Below are 18,386 nucleotides of genomic sequence, written 5' to 3' on the forward strand. Positions count from 1 at the left end.
TAATGACAACGGAGAATAGGGATTTTTTTTTTTAAATAATCTTCTTATTGCCAATGCAGAAGATCACACTCTCTAGGATAAATCCTAGAAACTAAGCTAGGGATTTGCCTATGGTTTCTCAAGGGTCCCGGCACGGTCTTTTCCTCTCATTAGTTTAAGCTACCATCCTGACTACAATCTCTTTGGGAACTAACTAGATTGTATCTAAAGATAATCAAACATTTATGGCTTAGCCTTTTCTTTGACTTCAATCATCAGAACCTCTTCCCCAGCCTCCGCAGAAGGAGCCATGCTGATGATGAGTGATTGACGGGTAGTTCCTCCGGGTAAAACTGCCCTTCTAATTGACTGGTGCGCTTCCTCTGCTGTAATAGAACTTGTTGGACATTTGAATGTCTCAAGTGGTTTCTCTGCTGGCTGTCTTCCTTTATCTTCATATTTTTTTCCTTTATGCTCTTCTCCTTCAGAGTTTTCACTTTTTTTCTAGAAGCAACAGTTATTGAAAAGAATTGGTATTGAAATCATAATCAAGGACATTGGAGTCTTTTGATTAATATGCAATAGCTAAGGATCACCACTAAGACAAAGACTGTCTGAATTAAGTTAATAAGGGAATCATGTCTGCCATTGACTATCATTTAACTAAGTTTTCTGATGTGCTGGAGAATGGGGCTGAGCTATCATATTTGAATTCGGTGTTAGTCTACGTCGCATTTTTGTCCCTGCCAAGGAATTCACTTCCTATTGACCCTCATGGTCTCTGAATTATTAGACTTAGTGCTCAGGACTCTTTGCTTTTTAAATATTTACTTATTTTATGAAGATGAAATTTTAAATATTTATCTTTTAGTAAAAAAGTATTAACCAAATACCATATAAATACTCTAGAATCTCTGGTATTCCTCCTGCATAAGTTCATGGGAGAACTTCAGAGAGAAATTCATATCTCTTTCCTAGTACAGTCTTCTCCATTTGTCCCGTGGGCGTTTGATATGGCTTTAGAACCCATTATATTTAGTGTCATCTGTAGAAATTTCATAGTAAAAAATATACTATGCTCTTTACTGGTGATGCTTGAGATCAGTTTGAGAGAAGCTTGTACCGGGTATGAATGTGTACATAAAAGTTGAGAGCCTTACTTAACATACTGACTTACATAGTTCTTTAACCCCATAAGCCTTTTACACAAAGTATTATTTCTGTGCCGATTAAATAAGGCATTTGGTATACACTGATTTTCATCGCAGTGTTGTGTGTATGGCAAAGGATGAGGCAAGTTTTAGTCTCTTGAGTGTGACTGACTTTTATAATATTTGCTTTACCAATTTCCTGAAAGAACCACAGCCTCCCATTTCCTACAGTTTTAGAGATAGCATAAGGACTAGATTCAGAAAACCTGAATTCCTGCTGTTTTTCAGTATCTGCCCTCATAAGCTTATCATGAGAATCAAAGATATATGAAAAAAAAGAGAAAAGCAATAACATTTGAGTTTCTTGACATTTCTAGGAATTGGGAGACAGCTTAGTGTAGGTGTGGAAGTCTGAATACCCGAGTAATAGCTTTTGCTCTGTCATTGATTGTGATCTTATCCAAATACATTGATCTGGATCTTAGTTTCTTCATCTATAATATAAAAGCTTGGATGCAATCTATGTGGTTATTTCTGACTTTACATTAGTGATAGTAATTGAATGAATATTAGTGAAAATGTTTATTGTCTTACTGGTAAAATGTCATATATTTATAGGTATATATGTATGTCTATACATATACAGTTGATCCTCATTATTCATGGTAGTTTTGTCCTGTAAAGCTGCCACAAACACTGTTAGCAAACCCTGACCTATCTCTCCTAGGGGTAATGCAGGTTTAGGTTCCTATAGCCTCTGGCTACAAAATTTTTGTCAGCTGCTCAATACATAGCCTTGTTTTATGTGCATTTCTGTTTAGAGACACCTTATTTAATATATATTGTTTATTCATTACACTGAACTCACAGCCAACAGTACTATGACTCATGCCTGAATGAACCTTATCTAACACACGTTTCTCTGTAAGGCACATCAGAGCATTTTTGTGCTTAGGAACACTAGGTGGTGCTTTGGCGATATGCTTGGGGGCCATTTTCTTTTAATTAATTAATTTATTTGTTTTTAATTTTGGCCGTGTTGGGTCTTTGTTGCTGCATGGGCTTTCTCTAATGGCAGCGAGCGGGGGCAACTCTTTGTTGTGGTGTGCGGGCTTCTCATTGGGGTGGCTTCTCTTGTTGCGGAGCACTGGCTCTAGGTGTGCAGGCTCAGTAGTTGTGGCTCACAGGCTCTAGAGTGCAGGCTCAGTAGTTGTGGCGCACGGGCTTAGTTGCTCCGCGGCATGTGGGATCTTCCCGGACCAGGGCTCAAACCCATGTCCCCTGCAATGGCAGGTGGATTCTTAGCCACTGCGCTACCAGGGAAGCCCCATGGGGGCCATTTTTAACAGTATTGTGGGGGGAGATGCACAAAAATGCAAAAAACATGGCAATAAATAGACCATGAAAATGTCACTTGTTTACAGTGTGAGAGTTGAAACAAGAGGGCAGAGTGTCTCCTTGTTCAACCTCAACTGGGAACACGTGCCTCCAGCAACTTAAATTTTTTGCTGCTCTGCACATGTATGTCTGTGAATGACCCCCAAAATACCATAACTATTGATTTTGAGGTTACAAACACATTTTAGTGAGTAGGCAGATTCACAAACACAGAATCCACAAAAATGAGGGTCAACTGTATTTATGTATATATACATTAAAACTATCCATAATAAACCCGTGAGGATTAAATGTGATGTTATATGGGCATACAGTAAACTAATAATAAGTGCTATATTAATTATTTGCATTAGATGAACCCAGATTATCCCAGTGTCTGAGATGGAATTAAAGTAGGAGCTTGTCTGGTCTTTAGTCCAGTGGTCTCTGTTACAGCCCTCCTTTCCCTCTGCCTTATTACCAGAACGGTTTGTTCTCTCTTCAGTGCGAGTAGTTTTGCAAGACATGCTTTTCCTGAGCCTCCCAGGAGAGCTTTAAACTTTTTGGGTGTCTCTTGTTTTGGTGGGAAGAGAAACGCAAGTCCTTTATTTGGACAAGTTGTCTCTGTGCCTGGAGCCTTGTTCTTTAGAAGCACTCTGTGGACAAGACAGAAAGGCCATTTCAGATAGCACTGTGAGAGTTATGGAAAAACTTACCAGAAATACTATCATTTCTCCTAATCTGTGAAGTTTTCAATGTATAACTGCACAAACAGTTGTTTGTTAAGTGTATCTCATGGATAAAGTTGATTGTACCCACCATAACACAGTTCTCATCTTAGATTTTATGAAGTAAAACCAACTCCTCTCTAATGGGGTTTTAAAGGTTATACCTGGCTTTCTTCATGAGGAGCTTTTCAGAATCTGGATAATGCACTAGAATTTCTTGGAGGGTCCTTTTGTCCAGAGTTAAAAGATTGGCAAAGCCATGGGCCACCACGTTGGCAGTTCTACGGTTTCCTCCTCTTGCTGCTAGAAGGCTGTAAGAGAGAAAAATGAATCTTTGCCACCAGTTTCAATCTTCCTCCACCAAAATCTTAAAAAAAAAAAACTCAAATATTAGAACCATTTATACTGCTTCAGAGATCATTCCCTGGATGTGTGTGCAGAGAGAGTCAAGATGTGGTGGCAGTAGAAGTGGCAACAGATTTCAATGCATTTTGCATCTAACTCCTACCTCAAATCAAGGCCTTGTAGCCATCAGAGCCCTGGGAGATTCTTCTTCCCAGATTCCAGAAGTGCAGACTCTCTTTGGACTGGGTATCCTCCATTTGCTCTTTCAGACTAACTTTTCATCCTTCCCGATCCTCTTTGCACTCCAGGAAGCTGACCTCTGTGGGCTTGCTCTCTGATTTTCATTTGGATTCAGCCAATGGGAAATACCAGTAAGAAGTCAGAAAGCAGGAAGAGAGTGGGGTTGGCACGTTTCTTCCCCCATTCTTCCCTGCCAGGCCTTAGGTTAGCAATGGCTGCAGTTTCTACCAAAATCCACAGCTCCTGGCCATCTCCTGGAAGTACAACTCCCACAGATTTCTTTCTGGGCTCTGGTAATGTGCCCTGCCCTTGTTCCCTTGAGGCCTGGCTGTGGAAACAGCTCCCTTGTAGCTAGCTTTGAGATGTATCACCATCTCTTGTTGGGTAGTCTTAGATTTTCCTTCTAATTTCCTTTGATTGGCTTCTGTCAGTGATCCCTTTATTAAAGTCTTCTTAGTTAACTTACTTAAGTGTACCTTCAGTTTTTTGTCTGGACTCTGACAGATCAAGCTCTGACATCAAATCTTAATGATACCCTGGTTACATTAGGTGAATTTAATCTCTTCCTATACATAACTCCCAGATCAAATTGTTTCTCAGTATCATAAATTGCTCTGTAGTATAGTCATTCTCATACAACTTCCCACTTGGAATGTCAGAGAATTCTGGACTTTGTATCTCTCAGGGACATAGCTGGGGCATTTTGTGTTTGGGAAGTAACCAATAAATAGTTATAAAATAAATGAACACTAGAGTGAATAAAACAAATGAATATAACTTCTGTCATTCACCAATAATCTGGAAAATAAGAGTTGGTCTTTGAAAGCAAGACAAGAAAAAACACGTTTCAAATGTTTAAAAAAAACACTATAGGCTCTGCAGTGAGATGGTAATACAAGATTCAGTCTCTCAGAGTCAACCATTTAGAAATGGAGAAAGAAGGCTCACATTAATAAAAACAATCTCCAGAGGTGGAAGGGACCGAGAAAGCGTTCTGGCAATAGGAATGTTCACGTTTTCACAGCCCTGCCTTTGGGGGCAATGAGATGTGAGAAGCTGCATGAGTGCTGTGCCTGAAGATTGATATCAGACCATGTGTATTTCTCCAGCCGTTGTTGCAGAAAAGGGAACATTTTCGCTGGCTGTTAATCATTAAAAAACTAAAAAACTAACATAAGGTTTCAGCTCTGACATGTAAAGAGCTTGGAAGTTGTCACTCCTGTCCTTACAACACGAAAAAGTTGAACAAACTGAAAACCAATGACTTTTCTCAGAACTGTCAAAGAACTGAAGTTGCAGGGTCAACTCCCATCCAAATCTGGGGAGACAGGTGAATACAGAAAGCCACAGCCAAACCTGCTTACCTGGAACAGAAGCCCTTGGAGCTGTAACTGGTAGGAATACCTAAATGGTAATTTCGACAAATTGCTGTACGTTGAGAGTGAACTATCAAGAGAGGGAGAAACTCTGAGGGCCACAATTATGGGGAAATTGATACTTTTATAGGTTTTACCTTGAGAAACTTCAGCAGATTCTCACAGTTGAGAGCCGAGAAAGATCTGCTTGTTGCTCTGGCAGTAGAAGGGGATAATTAATCATTGTAAAATACACCCAGAATATATTTGTTCTCCATTACAAAGGTCTACTATCCAGGGGAAAAGATTACCAGAGTCTTATCCTAGCTGGACGAAGGGCATTTCTCTCATCCCAGGCACCTCTGGCCTTCCTGCCTAAGGGGATAAGAAACACCTGTGAAGATCGCACCCCAGGGACATAGATCCATTAAAAGACTTAGATTTAATCATAAAGTTAGAGCTTTCCCCCATACCTGAGCACTATACCAAAGGGGCTTCTGTATGGTAACATTGGGTTATAACTGCAAAATGCAGACTTTCTCTGAAGAGCAGTACTGAGGGAAGGCCAAAGTCAACAGAGGAGATAGAAACAAAGTCACTAGAGAAATTTAGAAGCTCTAGCACCTACAGCTACAGCAAACATTAAACACAGCCCAACTCCTAGCCAGATTAATATAAAACCTCATTCTAAAGACCTGTTTACCTCAGTTCCTACTACCTATTACGTCATGTACAGCTTTCAACAAAAATTACAAAGTACACTAAAAAGCAAGTAAAATACAGCCTGAAGAGCTAAAGAAAGCATTAGAACCAGACTGAGATATGATACAGATGTTGGAATTATCAGACAGAGAATTTAAAATAACTATGATTAATATGTTAAAAGATCTATTGGAAAAAGTGGCATCATACAAGAACAGATAGGTAATGTAAGCAGAGAGATAGAAATTCTAAGACAGATTCAAATCGAAATGTTAGAAATAAAAAATACTATAACAGGGCTTCCCTGGTGGCACAGTGGTTGAGAGTCCGCCTGCCGATGCAGGGGACACGGGTTCATGCCCCGGTCCGGGAAGATCCCACATGCCGCGGAGCGGCTGGGCCCGTGAGCCATGGCCGCTGAGCCTGCATGTCTGGAGCCTGTGCTCCGCAACGGGAGAGGCCACAACAGTGAGAGGCCCGCGTACCTAAAAAAAAAAAAAAAAAAAAAAAAAATACTATAACAGAAATGAATACTGACTTTAATGGGCTCATCAGTAGACTGGGCATGATGAAGAAAAGAATAGATGAGCTTGAAGATAGGTAGTAGAAAGTTCCCAAATTGAATGCAAAAAGAAAAAAAAGGAATGAAAAAAAAAGAAAACCAAAAATCCAACCAGAAAAGAACATCAAGAATCGCAGGATATTTTCAAAAGGTATTATATATATATGATATATACATAAACATACATTATTCTCTAGTATTAGAAGAACCAGCTGAAGTAATAATGGCCAAGAACTTTTCCAAATTAATGACAGACAACAAATCACAGATCCGGGAAGCTCAGAGAATACCAAGCAGAATAAATACTCCCCCACCCCCATTCCTAGGCACATCATATTCAAAGTGTAATAAACTAAAGACAAAGAAAATCTTGAAAAGAGCTGAGGGGGGAAAAAAGCCATACATATAAAGGAACAGGAATAAGACTTATAGTGGACTTTTCATCAGAAACACTGCAAATAAGAAGAGAATGGAGTGAAATACCAAGTGTTGAGAAAAACAAAATCACCAACCTAGAATCCTATGTATAGTGAAGTTATCCTTCAAAAGTGAAGGAGAGATGAAGATTTTCTCAGAAAACCAAACAACTGAGGGACTTTAACATTAGCAGACATACCCTTAAAGATATTGAGAGAAATTCTTCGGGAAGAAGGAAAATGATACAGATTAAAAATTTAGGTCTACATAAAGAGTGAAAGACATGGGAGAAGGAATAAGCAGAGGTAAAACAAAAGTCTTTTATTTTCCTTATTCTTAATTGATCTAAAATATGACTTTAAATAATAAAGTAACACTGCATTGGGTGATTGTAGCATATGGATAAGTGAAATGAATGATATCAGTGTCTTAAGGGTTGGTAGGGAAGGGCTGTTATAATGTTCCTGCACTATGTGTGAAGTGGTATAGTGTTAATGTGAAGTTTAAAATGTGTATGTCAAACACTGAAGTTTTTTGAAAAGAATTATAATTGATAAACTAAGAGAAAAGAGAAAATGGAATCTCCTTTCCTGAGGTTCTCCCCAAGACAAGCTCTGCCTTCGACCTTTTTTTTAAGTAAGAGAAATAAATTTTACTCTGTCATTCATCCATCCATCCATCTATCTATCTATCCACCTATCTACCTACCTATCTTCCTGCCTATCTATCTATGAAATGGATGTTAATATTTGAAGGATAATGATTGGATGAGCCTATTTCATTCACATTCCTGTCGCCTTGGACATAGGGCAATCAGTAGTTAGGCAGGGCTGGATGGCACTGGGGAGCTTAATTTGGACCTGAGACTGTCTCTGTGTGTGTCAGACTATGAGAGCAGAACGGAAATAACATATTTAAATGTCAAGTTATTTTGAGATTTCTCAAGCTTTAATTAAACTTGCCTACAGGTTACACATTTGGAGTGCTTGATGAGTTTTTGAACGGAAGAAATAGTCTGTCTGCCAGATGGATTTTGCCCAAACTCTCAGCAGTGTTTAAAATAGCATCGTTTTTTTCCCTCCTGTCCACAAAATGCTTCTCCAGCATTCCACCAATGGAAAGTTTCACTCATTAAATAGCTTAGTAAGAAGATCCCTAAATATTCCCAAGCCCACATAGCTTCTGAAAGAGCATGTGCTGGAGGACAAACAGCCGAGGTTAATGGTAAGTGTCCCCAGGTCAAAAATACTGAACAGAGCAATGGCCCAGGAAACAAGGGAATAGATTCTAATTCTAGGTCCACCTTTGTTTGCTGTGACCTTTAAAAAGAACTTAAGGACCTTTTAGATTTTTACTCCAATCATGTATTTATTAAGCGCCTATCATGTATTCAGCAGGTAAAGTAGTGCAAAAGGAAAAATAGTAAAGCATGGTATGGTTTGTGGAAAGAGTACAGATTTTGGAACCAGATAACTCTACCACTTTATTTATTTATTTATAATGTTTAATTTAAAAGAATTTAAATTGAACTATAGTTGAAATCTACCATTTATTAAGTGTATTTCTGAGCAAGATACTTAATCTCTCTTTTGGATTAACAAGACCACCTTTTAGTACTTTCTGTACTATAGGTATCTGATTATCTTTAGGGAGAGATAGGTGTTTTTTTTTTTTTGCTGTACATGGGCCTCTCACTGCTGTGGCCTCCCCCACCGCGGAGCACAGGCTCTGGACGCGCAGGCTCAGCGGCCATGGCTCACGGGCCCAGCCGCTCCGCGGCATGTGGGATCTTCCCGGACCGGGGCACGAACCCGTGTCCCCTGCATCGGCAGGCGGACTCTCAACCACTGTGCCACCAGGGAAGCCCAGAGATAAGTGTTTATAGACCCCTGACATTCAATTATGAAGGTGTAATTAGGTAAAACTCCTGGCTGAGAAGTTTTAAACCCTAATTTGGGGTATGTAACTGTAACAACTAACAATAAGTATAATAAATTTTATTACACAGGGTTCTCCAGAGAAACAGAAAAAATAGGACATATACAGATCTATATAAAAGGAGATTTATTATGGGAATTGGCTCATGTGGTTGTGGTGGTTATGGAGTCTAAGAAGTCCCACAGTCTGCCATCTACAAGCTGGAGACCCAGGAAGCTGGTGCTGTAATTCAGTCTGGGTCCAAAGGCCTGAGAAGGAGAGAAAGAGGAGCCTCTGGTGTAAGTCGAGGTCTGGGTCTGAAAGTCCAGAACCAAGAGCCCTGATGTCTGATGTCTGAGGGCAGGAGAAGATAGATATGCCAGCTCAAGCTGAGAGAGCGAATTTGCCCTTTCTTCACATTTTTGTTCTATTCAGACCCTCAGTGGATTGGGTGATCCCTACTGCATATAGTATGCATATAGTACATACATATAAATATAATATGTACATGTGCACATATACATATAAACATGTATATATACATATAAACAAATGTATATGTATTTACATATACATTTCTGAGTGTATATATCAGAAAGAGCTAGAATATTCAGATAGTCCCTAGTAAGTCATTCATTTCCAGCTTTTCTCCAGGGCTGCCACATACAGCATCATGAATTGTGCACTGCATACACAGACTATAATGTGACTGGAACACAATGTGCACAGCCCTTTTTCACAGAGCTAGTTTATCCAGAAAGCACTCACAAGGATAAGTAGAATACAAAAGAGCATAAGTTGAAAGGAAGAGCAGAAGAAAAACAAGAATGGAAACATAAAATGGGGTGCATGCAAAAATGTAAACTTTGTTACAAGAGGGCTTCGAATTTGGCTTTGTCTCTTATATCATAAAAATCGATGGATTCTTAGTTTTAAGACAGAAATATATGCTGAAGAGCTTTAGTAGAGAGGCCACCATGTAAATTGGTGGACAACATGTTCATATTCTATTATAGATGCAAAACTAAGTTTGCCAGCACTGTTTGTGATGTGGTCCTCAGTAAAGGCTGTGTGTCACTCCAAAGTCCAGTTCCGTAGGAGCAATGCTGCGGGTGGGAAGGGCAGTCAGTACAGTGCATATCAAATACTCATCTCTCTCTTTGTTTTCAGTGGTATCTAGAATATCTAGAGAAAAATCATCCTCTTAAACATTACCTTCCTCAGCTGGACTTTTGATAAATAGTTTTTTTCTATGAGTTTGAGATTGTACAGACCATTTTACTTTGGAGGCCAATCATGCAGAAGCATATAAGGAATTCACCGTATAAATTGAAAAGAAAAGGAAAAAAAGAAATTAGTGATAAATTAGAAGTGTGTGGCAATAACATACTCCATAATGACCTAGATACGATGCCAAGTTCTGGGGCTATAAAGATGATTAACATCTGTCCTCAAGCCAAAAGGGAACCCTCCTACACTGTTGGTGGGAATGTAAATTAGTACAGCCACTGTGGAAAACAGTATGGAGTTTCCTTAAAAAAACTAAAAATAGAGTTACCATATGATCCAGTAATCCCACTCCTGGGCATATATCTGGGAAAGAGAAAAGATCTAATTTTAAAAGATATATTCACCCCAGTGTTCATAGCGGCACTATTTACAATAGCAAAGACATAGAAGCAAACTCAGTGTCCATTAACAGATGAATGGATAAAGAAGATGAGATATAGATATAGATGTATAAAATGAAATATTACTCAGCCATAAAAAAGAATGAAATAATGCCATTTGCAGCAACATGGATGGACCTAGAGATTATCATTTTAAATGAAGTTAAGTCAGACAAAGACAAATATTATATCACTTATATGTAGGCTCTAAAAATTAGTACAAATAAACTTATTTGCAAAACAGAAACAGACTCACAGACATAATACACAAACTATGGTTACCAAAGGAGAAAGGGGGGAGAGATAAATTGGGAGTATGAGATTAACAGATGCACACTACCATATATAAAATAAACAAAATGATTTACTGTATAGCATAGGGAACTATATTCAATATCTTGTGGTAAACTATAACAGGAAAGAATCGAAGAAAGAATATAGATATACACATATATGTATAACTGAATCACTTTGCTGTATACCTGAAACTAACATAATATTTGTAAATCGACTATATTTCAATAAAAAAAAATCTGCCCTCAAGCTGTTTGTAATCTAGGAGTGGGATAAGCGTGGGCGAGGTTTGTCTAGTCGACTAGCAAATATTGATAATAACATTAGTAATAGTAGTATTACTAGCTAATATTTTTAAGTGCTTACTGTGAGCCAGGTATTTTTCTAAGTTCTCTTTTGTATCAACACATATAATGCTTTTCAATCCCATGAGGTAATTATGTATTATTATTACTCTGTTTTAATTGATGAAGAAATGAAACCTCAGTTGAGGACCTCACCCAGAGCCACACAGCTCATTGTTGTGGAGTTGGATGCAAACCTAGACAGACTTCTTAAACAGATAAACACAATTCAGAATGATTAATGCTTTGATAACTGTAAAAAAATGAGAATGTTTCCTAAAATGAAGAAGTTTCTTGTCTAAAAGCATACTCTCATGTAGAATTGTTTCCTATAATAGAAATAAAACTAACTCTGAATACTATCTATGGAAAGAAGATCAATCACATCCAATGCTGAGTGAGAGATTACAACTTCATATATCTGTTCTCATTAAGCAAATTTCCAACTGGATTATATTTGGAGTGCAGGAGGTTAGGTCACCTGTGTAGACTTCTATGAGATATTCTTTTACTCTTTTCAGTGTTATTGGAAAACACTTTGTTGCTTGAAAATTTTTACCACTTCACTAAATATAAATCCTAACAAAACTTTTGTGGGTGAGCAAATATCAGAGGATGTTCTCATGTCACCTCTGCCCAGACTGCTCGCTCTTTGCAGATACTTTGATATTCATAAAACTACTGCAAGGCAACACATGTTAACCTAGATTTTTGAGAAAAATCTCTATGTATGGATTTTTATCAGAGTTAAAGAGTTCAGATTTCACAGATACAAAACGTGCAGTCCTCTTTCCCCCAGGAAGTCTTGATTTCAGAGTTGAATTGGCCTTAGAAGAAGTGGATAATCAGGACTTCCCTGGTGGCGCAGTGGTTAAGAATCCGCCTGCCAGTGCAGGGGACATGGGTTTGAGCCCTGGTGCGGGAAGATCCCACATGCCGTGGAGCAACTGAGCCCGTGTGCCACAACTACTGAGCCTGTGTAACAACAGAAGCCACCACAATGAGAAGCCTGTGCACCACAACCAAGAGTAGCCCCCGCTCTCCACAACTAGAGAAAGCCCACAAGCAGCAATGAAGACCCAACGTGGCCAAAAATAAATAAATTTATTTTAAAAAAAAAAGTGGATGATCGATGAAGAATCTAGGTAAAAATTCTAAAGAAGGAGAGGAAAAAAGGAATAACATGCACAGTTTATTCCTTGCCCTCTTTATTTATATCAAGTACCCAGGAGGATATATGATACTCTGGCTGGAAATTACTGTATCAAACAAACTAATATTCTAGCTTAACTATGTGTTTCTTTGGGGTCAAAATAGCTAACAATGTCATATATTAATGACCATATGAAACTGGTGAGGTAGGTTCTTACCTACACTTACTGACATGGAAATTGAGGTCCAGAATCTAGTGAAGTGACTTATTCCAGAACAAATACGAGTTTCATTGCAGAAATTCAAATCCAAGACCAGAGCTGACTTCAAGTCATGGAGTCTTTTCTTTACACCCTAAACTCTAATGCTGCTAATGAAGCCATTGTTATTGTTCTAATGATAGAGAGTTGCACATGGATATTAGAAAAATCAAGGAGGAAGCCAGTTGGGCTGGTCGTGATAAGCTCTACCAATGTCTGACAATCAGATTCTTTACTCCCTCTCTGCTATTCCAAATGATGGTAAAGAGCCTTGATTTTCATAGAATTAGAGTCACCAGATGAAGTCAGTTTAGGAGGAGTCCTGAGAATATCTGAATACATGTTTAAACAATGGTACTGATAATGTAGTGGTTCAGAGGAATATTGTGAAACTTAGGTGAGGTTTGCTTTTTGCTCTAAGCAAAAAATGCTACACAAACAGAGACTGTATATTAAAGAAGGTAGTGAAAAATATAAACACATATTTTAACACAGGTAGTATGCACAGGATTGAGCCAGAAAAAAATGGAAATGAAAAGTTTTCTCCCTCAATATTTATCAATCTTCTTACCCCTGCTCATACTTCCAATGTATCTACTATTTCTGTCTTTTAGGAAAGGCAGGGTAGTGGGTGAAGGAATAACAGAGTTATTCTGATGAAGAATAAGAATATGGAATTAAAATAGTCCAAAAAACTAGAAGTCTACCTTGGTACTCTCATTTTGAAAACTGAGTACTCAGGGAAAATAGGCAAACATTGTTTGGAGGGAACAAAGAGGTTTAAAATTATTCTTCAAAATATTTGGCCTTTTCACAATGGTATAGAGAAAATATTTGTTAAATATGCAGAATGGGTGATTTGACCAATATAGCTGGTGAAAAGTCAGAACTTAAATACTCTAAATAAAAGCCAGACTATCTAAAACATATGATATATCACTGCCTAAATTCTGCTCAATAACTTGTTATATATGATGAAAAAAGGATATTATACGAAGAAAGAAACGCAGAAAATAAATATGATCACGTTTGTGAAAATAAATAGGCCCAGAGAAAATTAATTCATTTATCAAATATTTATTGAGGACCTATTATTTTCTAAGCCCTATTTAGAGAAATGGAAATTAAAACAACTATTAAAGTGCAAAACCAACTGAGAATAATGAGGTAATATCACTGGTACTAGAGAAAAATAGCTATACATTGCATGTTGTATCTTAAATTGGTTCAATTTTTCTAGAAAATCATCTGCCCATATATTCCAAGAGTTATAGAAATGTTTCTACCTTTTGACCTAGTTATTTCATTTTGGGGAATAAACTTCAAAGAAATAAAAGAAAAGCAAAATGATTTTACAAAGATAAACGTAGCAGTCCTATTTTTTAAAATTTTTTTTTGCGGTACGCCGGCCTCTCAACTGTTGTGGCCTCTCCCGTTGCAGAGCACAGGCTCCGGACACGCAGGCCCAGCAGCCATGGCTCACAGGCCTAGCTGCCCCGCGGCATGCGGAATCCTCCCGGACTGGGGCACGACCCCGTATCCCCTGCATCGGCAGGTGGACTCTCAACCACTGGGCCACCAGGGAAGCCCACAGTCCTATTCTTAATAATAAAAACTGACAAAAATGGTACAAGGCTGAATATGCATATTCATGACAAAAATGAATGTGTATTAGTACATTTGCAAAGATAGAAGATAATTATGTTAATTTACTTATAACAATGACTATTTATTAGGCACTTATGTGGGCCAGACACTCCCCTGAGGGCTGGGGATCAAGTGCAGATCGGGTGTGGCGTCTGCTAGGGACTGTGTCTGTGTACAAAATGGAAAAATACAGCCTCTCTGGGCAAATGCAGTCCTATAGGTGTAAAGCTTGGCCAGAAAAATGCCCCCTTTTGCAAAGTAAAGGGCACCTGTGCATGAGGGGGAGTGTAACAGCGGGGCTCATGTTCAGGAGTGGAGTGCCCGCTGCATTCCAGTTCTCCCAGGCCCTGCCTGGACATCCTGATTCAGAGCACAACTGGCACAGCCATACATTGTATTCCTGGTGCTTATGAGTTAGTGAGGAAGGAAGAAAGACACTGAAGAAATAGATGCACCAGCAAGTGCATGATTACAAAGGTAAGTGTTCTGAAAGATAGGAATGTAGTCCAACTAGAGAATATAGCAAGGAGACCGGGGTGGTCCCTATAATGGAGAAAAAGAAGTCCTGAAAGTAGGTGAGATTAGGTTAAAGGGGTGGGAAACCTATATGGGCAGAGGTGAAAACTCCCCATGGCTGCTATTGGAAAACAGTATGGAGATTAGTCAAAAAATTAGAACCACCATATGATCCAGCTATTCCACTTCTGTATGTTCATCCAAAGAACACAAAAACTAATTTTAAAGGATATATGCACTCCTATGTTCATTGCAGCTTTATTTACAATAGCCAAGATATGGAAACAGCCTAGGTATCCATCAGTGAATGAATGGATAAAGATGTAGTGTATATACACAATGCAATACTACTCAGCCATAAAATGATGAAATCCTGCCATTTGTGACAACGTGGATGGACCTTGAGGGTTTTATGCTAAGTGAAATAAGTCAGAGAGAGAAAGACAAATACTGCATGTTTTCACTCATAGGCGGAATACAAAAAACACAAAACAAATGAACAAACTAAAACAAAACAAAACAAAAACATAGCTACAGAGAACAGAGTAGTAGTTACCAGAGGAGAAGAAGGGTTGAGGGAAGGCAAAATGGGTAAAGGGGGTCAACTATACGGTGACAGATGGAAGCTAAACTTTTGGTGGTGAGCACACTGCAGTATATGCAGAAGTCAAAATGTAATGTATACATGATACATATAATATTATAAACCATTATTACCTGAATAAAACAGTTTTTAAATTCCAAAATTAGGAAAAAATAAACCAACTCTCCATGGCTGGATGGCATGTGGCACATTCAAGGAACTAAAGTCTGGATTAAAGAGAGCAAGGGGAGTGGGGTACACCCTGCAGTAGAGAGGTAGGCAGGGGCTAGACTCTGCAGGATCTTGTAGGTCAGGCAAGGACTTTTAGATAAAAAAGAACATGTGAAAACATTTGAGTGGTTTCAAGCAGGAGGGCAATGACATGATCATACCTGTTTGTGAAGGATCCCTCTGGCTGCTAGTGGGCCCTGGATTACAGAGGGTGTGGTGGTTGGAGTGGGAGACTTGGAGCAGCCCTGCAGTTGTCCAGTGAGAGAGGGAGGTGGTGTGGATGGAAGTGGGGTCAGTGGAGAAGGTAAGGTGCAAACAATTGGAGACACACTTTGGAGGTGAAATTGATAGGTCTTAGAGGTGGACTGGCCATGTAGGGTGAGCTGAAGGAGTGTCAAGCAGACCTTTTTTTTTTCCCCAGTAAATTTCAAAAGTTAACAATGTAAAAAGGTTAGTATTATATTAGTTTCCTGAGGCTGCTGTAACAAATTACTGTAAAACCAATGACTACCAACAACAGAAATTTATTCTCTCACAGTTTTGGAGGCCAGAAGTCAAAAACCAAGTTGTTGGCAGGGCTGTGCACCCTCCAGGGATTCTAGGATAGAATCCTTTCTTGCCTCTTCCAGTTTCTGGTGGCTCCAGGAGTTCCTTGGCTGTGGCTGCATAACTCCAATTTCTGCCTCGGTCTTCACACGGCCTTCCCCTCTTCTCCCTGTGTTTGTGTGTCTTCTCCTCTTCTGTCTCATGTGAGGACACTTGTCATTGGATTTAGGGCCCATCCAAGAAAATCAAGAATGAGCTCACCTTAAGATCCTTAGCTTAATTATATCTGCAAAGACTCTTTTTTCTTCTTCTTTTTTTCTAAATAAGGTCACATTCACAGGTTCCAGGAGTTAGGTCATGGATATATCTTTGTGGGGGCCAACATTCAACCTACTACAGGCATTATGTGAATACTCCTTTACATACACCCTTGTACAGGCTATCAGGACTGACCTTTGTGCACACATATTGTCTGCACACATTATTTTCTCCACACGTCATTTGAGAAGCACTGAAAGGTCTGCCTTCAGTTCTCAAATAACCTCAAGCAATTGCTAAATCTGAAGGATTGGTCCTTGTGAAGGCTTTGTACTCCATAATATCCTGCGTATGCTCCATCATTGAATGCAACCCATACATTTTATCACCTAGTATTGGAATCTTTTTGTTTCCTTGTCTTTTATTTATAAGGCCCTTGAGGGAAGTGATTGTTTCTTGCTCACCATTCTTGTTCACCATGCCAGGCATGGCCTTCTTTGAGGCACTTCACATTATACTGTAAGGTGTAATGAATATAATTTTCTGTTTTTTTTTTTTATCAAATCACAATTAACTACTTAATTAATCAGAAATTTCTGAATAGCACCTGCAAATTATTTTGAATGGAGGCAGAATATCAATGAAAATCAACACATTGTACAGTTTTTATATAGCTGCTGGTGACATAAAGATGGAAAGTTTTAGTTCTTACATTTTAATAGCTTAGTCTGTTGAGGAGATCCATTTGAATGAATTGATTATAAATTAGTGGTAATTCCTGTAGTAAAGTCACTAATGAAATACTATGAAAGCATAGAACAAGGAGCAACTAGTTGTTTGTGGGGGTGGTTAGAGATGGCTTCAGAGAGGTGACATCTGAATTGAAGTCTTGAAAGGTGAATAGGTATTTTCCAGGGGGAGAACATTCCAAAGGGAGATGAAACCAGTAGGGATTTCTACTGAAATCATAATAGCACTAGCAAGGGTAAAAATTCAGATGCATTTCAGGAAAAGTGAGATTTTAACAGATGCAGGAGGATAGGAAGTGGTTAAATACATTCGGTGAATAAGACTTGGCAATAATTGTAATTGTGAAAACAAACAGTGGAGTCAGTACTACAAGGCTATCCCCCGGCAGACCCTGAGTCTCTCTATTAAAAATGGGGTGTCTGAACTCCTCAGATGTTAATTGGAAATGTGGTCTGCGTTTTCTCCATGACAGGCTGTAAATCTATATTTTAGTCAGTGCTTTGCTCTTTTGGATTAGTATATAATGTCCTTGAAAGCCCTCAGTTCTTTTCTTTCTTATTTTTTCCTAAGAAAAAAGAACCTTCGTTAAAAAGCTACACGATAGTGCTGGATTTAGCTCATTTTAACAAAGGTCACAGGTTTTTTGAGTAGTAAACACAATTACTAGATCTTTCCAGTATCTAGATGTTTGGCAGGCATGCCTCCATTGCTGGAATAAATAACTAGAGCTCCAGGGGCGTATGACAGCTGTGGGCCTGTGAAGCCTGGGGGTATCTGGGAAGAGGCAGATGTATCGTATTTCTCCTCAACCACAGCCAAGAAGAGAATCAAGGCAAAAACCTCCCTTTTGCTTGTATCAGCCAGATTACTGAGCGAATTTAGAGCTTGTCTGGTCTACTGGTTTCAATTTGGCCTTAGAAACCCAGTGGGTAATAGGAGATTTATTTGAGAAGCTGCTGTCAAGAATTTAAGATTCCTTTCAATTGCAACTCAGCAGCACCTGGATTGTATTCTTAGAATATTTCCTACTGTGATGATAATATCAGCAATTAACATATTTGTATTTATAAAGCTTTATTCTTCAGGGAGAACTCAACCCTTGGGAGAGGTCAGCTAATTAATTTCTGCAATGTTTGAGATTAGACTGTTGCTTGTTTTATGACCTTGAAGATTACAGTGATTATTAAGTCACTAAAATATTAAATCACTTTTGCAAGTACTCCTAGTAAGGAAGCGATAGAAAATAGGCAAGGAACACACAGATCTGGACATTCTGAGAAGTGTTTCCACCGCTGCCCCAGAGCAAGACCCTCACACAAGTGCCCGCCCAGTTTTAAGCAAGGAGGAAAAATAAAAAAGAGA

At 38.8% G+C, this 18,386-nt stretch overlaps 1 protein-coding gene across 1 annotated transcript in view; it reads right to left on the reverse strand.

Moving 5' to 3' along the window:
• Positions 1 to 222: 222 nt before the first annotated feature.
• CNGB3 (cyclic nucleotide gated channel subunit beta 3) overlaps positions 223 to 18,386 on the reverse strand; it is a 143,808-nt gene continuing 125,644 nt past the window's right edge. The window contains exons 16-18 of the mRNA XM_065895239.1: positions 3,400 to 3,546; positions 2,989 to 3,163; positions 223 to 483 (exon numbers count right to left, since the gene is read on the reverse strand). Of these exons, the coding sequence (XP_065751311.1) occupies positions 223 to 483; positions 2,989 to 3,163; positions 3,400 to 3,546 (583 nt within the window). The remainder of the gene's footprint in view (positions 484 to 2,988; positions 3,164 to 3,399; positions 3,547 to 18,386) is intronic.

This window comes from Phocoena phocoena, chromosome 17, assembly GCF_963924675.1.
Source record: "Phocoena phocoena chromosome 17, mPhoPho1.1, whole genome shotgun sequence".
In the NCBI taxonomy this organism is placed as follows: Eukaryota; Metazoa; Chordata; class Mammalia; order Artiodactyla; family Phocoenidae; genus Phocoena; species Phocoena phocoena.